This window comes from Montipora foliosa, chromosome 2 (genome assembly GCF_036669935.1).
Source record: "Montipora foliosa isolate CH-2021 chromosome 2, ASM3666993v2, whole genome shotgun sequence".
In the NCBI taxonomy this organism is placed as follows: Eukaryota; Metazoa; Cnidaria; class Anthozoa; order Scleractinia; family Acroporidae; genus Montipora; species Montipora foliosa.
In genome coordinates, this window is record NC_090870.1 from 22,263,427 (window position 1) to 22,268,426 (window position 5,000).

The window sequence follows — 5,000 nt, forward strand, 5'->3', positions numbered from 1 at the left end:
ATATTTTGGTTGCTATGGAAACAATGACCAATGACCCTTTCTTAGCCAGGGAGTTGTTCAAAAGTCCATCTATCTTGGCCTTAAGGACGGTGCATACTATTGTTATTGCGCATACCTTCTGCGCATCTCCAGATGCTTGGATTTCCTATCAGTGTTGCTTATTAATTGGGAGAAAATTGGGAGTAACCATGCATTCTTTAGAGATAATTGAGCTTCAATTTGAGAAAGAATGCCATACATTGCTTTGTATTTTAGAGCTTTATACAAATATTATTCATGAATTATCTTTGAAAAATGCGTGGTTACCCCCAACTTTCCTTTTGGATTTCAGTAACACTTGGGAAGATCTATGTTTCCTGCATAATCATAAATCAGGGCAAAAATACCTTTAGTAGGCACCTTTGTTAAGATACAACCCACACCAGTCCATCACTATTCTATTTTTTAGCAACAATAGACATGAGCCTTTTCAAAAACTAAGTGAGACATTTAGTCCCTTGAAGTGGTACCAAATTCCCAAATTTTGGAGTTTGGCTCATGGACTATTATTGGTGGGTTGCATGACCCAGGGACATGTAAGTACAAAAAAATCAATTATCCAGGGCCACTTACATGGAAACAGAAGCAAGTGAGAACATTGCTCTCTTTATCTTAAGTGTAGGTAATTGCATGGGGGTGAGTAACATTGAAGATAAATATCATGGCGTTGTGTATTTTCAGATGTTGCAAAATTTCTTGTCAAGGATTTTGCCGTTGTCTGAGTCGTACTCTGCTAGATTTTTGCCTGCTTTCTTTTATTCGCCCACGACACAAAAATGTTTTCCAGTGTTTGTACTTTTTTGTATATAGTGTTTTCATTTTCGTTCATTTGTCTCAGTTCTGCAATTCACTGCTTCAAAATGAGACTCCATTGTTTGGAAAACAGCTAGAAACATTTAACTATTTCTTCACTTAAGAACCAGTGAATTTTCAGTAATTTTGCCTGGGGCAATTACCAAAGTTAATGGAAAATGCCTTCTATCTCAGCCAATCACCTTTTAGTAATTTTGTCCTCTATGCTATACTGTAACTTATTATTTAAAACACCTTCATGGTCTGTCTGCTGATCTAGTTTCGAACAAATGACCTTGTTTTATGTTTTTGTGAGTGCACTCTTCTTTGGTTTACTATAGGAACAACAACATTTCTCCTGCATTGCCTCAGCCACTTTGCAAATACGTAAGTTTTACCGATTGTTGATTGTTCAATAGTATTCACCCCTGTATGTTACTGTAAGTCATATAAAGTTTCAAGCTTGTGTAATAATGCTTTTAATAACTCGGTGGTAATAACAGCAAGAGATAAATGCTGTTGCTTTCTAACGTGTGCTTTTTTGCCGCTCACTCTTCGAGCACTCTGGGTCATCTAAACATGATATCATTACAGTTTGATTAACAGACCTTCATTGTGAATGATGCTCAAAACCCGTCCAATAGCAACTGAACTTGAAGGAAATATCAGCTTCTATTTTCCTCATAAAATGATGATAGAAATGTCCCTGGCATGCACTTGAGTTGGTCTATGGAAATCCTCTGACTCTCCAGTCAAAGGCCTACAACAGATGCCACAGATTTTCTCATTTTTTCTCTTATAATGCATGGTGGAAAAACAACAATCCCAAAAATCCAATGTACAATCAAGCAGGGAAGACTAAACAAAAACCGAAATCTGCTACATTGTAGTGTTGAGTGAGATCACTTAACATTAACATTGCTTTACAAATACCAATAACTTTAACAATGATGGAATTCCCCTTGTATGTCCTTGTGGGGAACAAGAAAGAAACAGAAATATTGTGACTGTTGTTGCATCCCTGAATAAGTAGTGTTTGTATAAACCAATTTAAACTTTGGCCAAGAAAGTCCTTTTTTTTTTTCAAATTATCGATCAAAAAAACACCAAAACAATCTTACTTCATATAAAGGAAAGGAAGGAACTTTATTTAAGTGTCTAATCTTCTAGCACCGTAGAGCACTAAGCGGGGACACTCTAAATTGAAATTAACAAGTTAATGCAAATCAAATCAAATTTTGGTTTTTGAGAAGAGGGGAAACCGGAGTACCCGGAGAAAACCTCTCGGTGCAGAGTAGAGAACCAACAAACTCAACCCACATATGACGCCGAGTCTGGGAATCAAACCCAGGCCACATTGGTGGAAGGCGAGTGCTCTCACCACAGCGCCATCCCTGCACCCCAAATATTCACCTTAATATTCACCTTAAAGAAATTTTATTGCTGTGAGAGAGTGGGCAAGTGTCAATCCAATCAGTGGTTTGTGTCTGCTACTACACTTGAGTAGTGGCACACAAAATTGTTTGCAGAATTATTTGATTAGTCAAACTCCAGGAATTTACATTCAGGTTTATTTATCTAAAAGAACAGGTAAATTGGGATCTGCAGTATGCAAGGTGTGCTTCACGTTAAGTAATCTTAAATTTAGCAGCAATATGTAATGCAATACTCTGATTTCTTCAACAGACTCCAACATCCAAGTTAAAGGACAAATTAGAACAAGCACGTACCCTCTATTGTGAAACACTGGAAAGCATTTGTTCCATGCTTGATGAAGCCAAGCCAGCTGTTATAAACAGTCTTCCATGCAAACTTGCCGAAGCCCAATGCCTGAGGTAGTTGTTCTTGTCTTTAATGAGGCTGGATATCACAAGTAGGCGGTGTGATCCAGTGGTTAGGGCATTGGGTTTGCTTTCAGTTGCCCTGGATTAAAATCCTGTTCTAACCTCTGGTTTGGATTTGTTTCCGGTTGTCCCAGGTTCAACTCTCCCATGCATTGTAAATAGACAACTGGTTGTGTCTTTTCATTTGGGTTTCTTAATCATGTTTCTGTTGATTTGAATTGTTATTTTCAGATGATTAAAAGTGGGGTGCCTGTGAACTAGCTTGATAGCTAAGTGCACTTCCACTACACAGAAACCATTTTTATTTATCATTTATGTGGAGAATATTGGATATCTAGGAGTGTGTTAACTTACTAGGCCATTGACCAACTAAAGGTTGAAACACCTTTAAGAGCTTATCCACCTAATTTACCATTATTGCCCATGACTAAACTTGCTTGTATTGGTCGTTTCAGAGGGTACACCCTGGAGTGGTGTTCTTCAGGTTGTTGGTTACCCTTTTATATTATTGGTTTAAAGTTCAAAAAGTAGATTGCAGACGTCACTGCAACAGTTCAATTATGTAGTCGCAAATGACCTGCCAACTGGGGTGACCAATGATTCTGCCACTGAGATTGACTTGGTGATTACAAACAAGCCGGCATTTGTTAAGTACATTAATTTAAGTTTCTTGAGCTGGAAATATCTGACCATATGTTTGTTTATGCACGCATGTACACAAAGGTTGAAACACCCCCACCCTAAAATAATTGTCAACACATGGGGTCAATCTTTTCCTTGGATCAAACATTTGGTTTTATCAACGGAGTTGATAATGTAAATTGACCACCATACAGAGATTCTAAAAGGTGACATTTCAAGCGTTATCCCTTCATCAGAGGGAATCGAGGAATTGTGGGTTATGTGTAGTTTTTATAGTAAAGTGGGAGCTACGCTATTGGTGGTAACATGGCAACGTGAAAAATAGGATACATTAGTTAAATGAAAAGCGTTCGTTAATACCGTAAGGATTAAGCATGCCTATTTGGAAGATGATTTTTTGTTCCAGATTCTTGCGGCTATCCGTCGTACCTTGGTGTAGGGAAAGGCCGCAGATAGCCATGTGTTTTTTGGAGTGGTTAGGGAGATTAAAATGAACCTTCAATTCATAATTCTTAGGAGGCCAAAACATTGGTGACCCAAAACTGGCAAATTGCACAGGAATTTAGAGTTGTCGATTGTAACTTTTTCAGTGATCTGTGCGACCAAGTTATGGATTGCAGGTCTCATTGGTGATTGAAAACTGCTACCTGTGTTTCTGTCGAGGGAAAGCCGATTGTTGGCATCAGAGGACATGATGGCGCTATTGAAACTTGTGATCAATCCAAGCCAGACATATTGATTTATTTCTTCTCCCTAGTTGGAGAAAGCTGGATCTCATTTTCTGTATGTAGTCTCTGTTCACTGATGCTTCACTGATAATACCTCGGTGACATTTCACCACCAGTTTGCCGATAATTCACTGGGTATTTGTTGGACAGTCAGTAGAAACAAATGCAGTGCTCACAAGGGAAGCTGTCTGCAGGTTTTGGTTAACCTTTGACAACAACCTTTATTCTCACTATTCAGGAAGAATAAAAAAGAAAGAAGAAGAAAAAAAACTACGGAAAACAAAATAATAGAAGATATATAATTAGGTGTACAATTTTTAAATTAGTGTGCAACTGCCAAAGTTGGCTGCTGCTTATTTACAGGTAAAGAAAGGAACAAAGGAAACAATAATAAGTAAGACTAAACTAATTCACAAACGATTCATGGTTAGTTAGAACCAGATCCAGTATATTCCCAGGAGAAGCAGCATTTGTTGAATTACGAGCTGGGTTCAAATTCAACTGGAGTAGCAAAAAAGGTCGAATATTGTGCAGAGGAGGGTTTATTGTTGTAAAAAAGCTGATTTTAAGGGTCTAAAAGAGACAATACAAATTTTAAGCTGGGATTTGGTATTTTCTGACACGTGCATAGATTTCAAGACATCTTATCTTCTGCATTTGATCAACATATTCCGTTAATTACATTTAAGAAACGTTCACGACCGCCATGGATTGATAATGATATCATGAAGTTAATTAGGAAAAAGAACAGACTGTGGAAATGCATCAAGTCAAACGAATCAGCTGAATTGTTTGGAAAGTTCAAGGCTCTTAGAAGGGAAACAAAGAAGCGAATTGATGCAGGTTATCGTTCATATCTACATACCCTATCTGAGAAACTACAGGACAACCTGTCAATACCTTTGGCACTCTTATTTTAATTCATCGTTGAGATCTGGTGTCATGCCAATGTTAT

The 5,000-nt window shown here is 37.8% G+C and overlaps 1 protein-coding gene across 2 annotated transcripts in view; it reads left to right on the plus strand.

Annotated features, from left to right (window-relative positions):
* Positions 1 to 5,000, plus strand: part of LOC137992673 (recQ-like DNA helicase BLM) — a 112,836-nt gene that overhangs the window by 50,786 nt on the left and 57,050 nt on the right. For both annotated transcript variants that reach the window (XM_068838153.1, XM_068838154.1), the window contains 2 exons: positions 1,173 to 1,218; positions 2,518 to 2,666. In XM_068838153.1, coding sequence (XP_068694254.1) covers positions 1,173 to 1,218; positions 2,518 to 2,666 — 195 coding nt within the window. The remainder of the gene's footprint in view (positions 1 to 1,172; positions 1,219 to 2,517; positions 2,667 to 5,000) is intronic.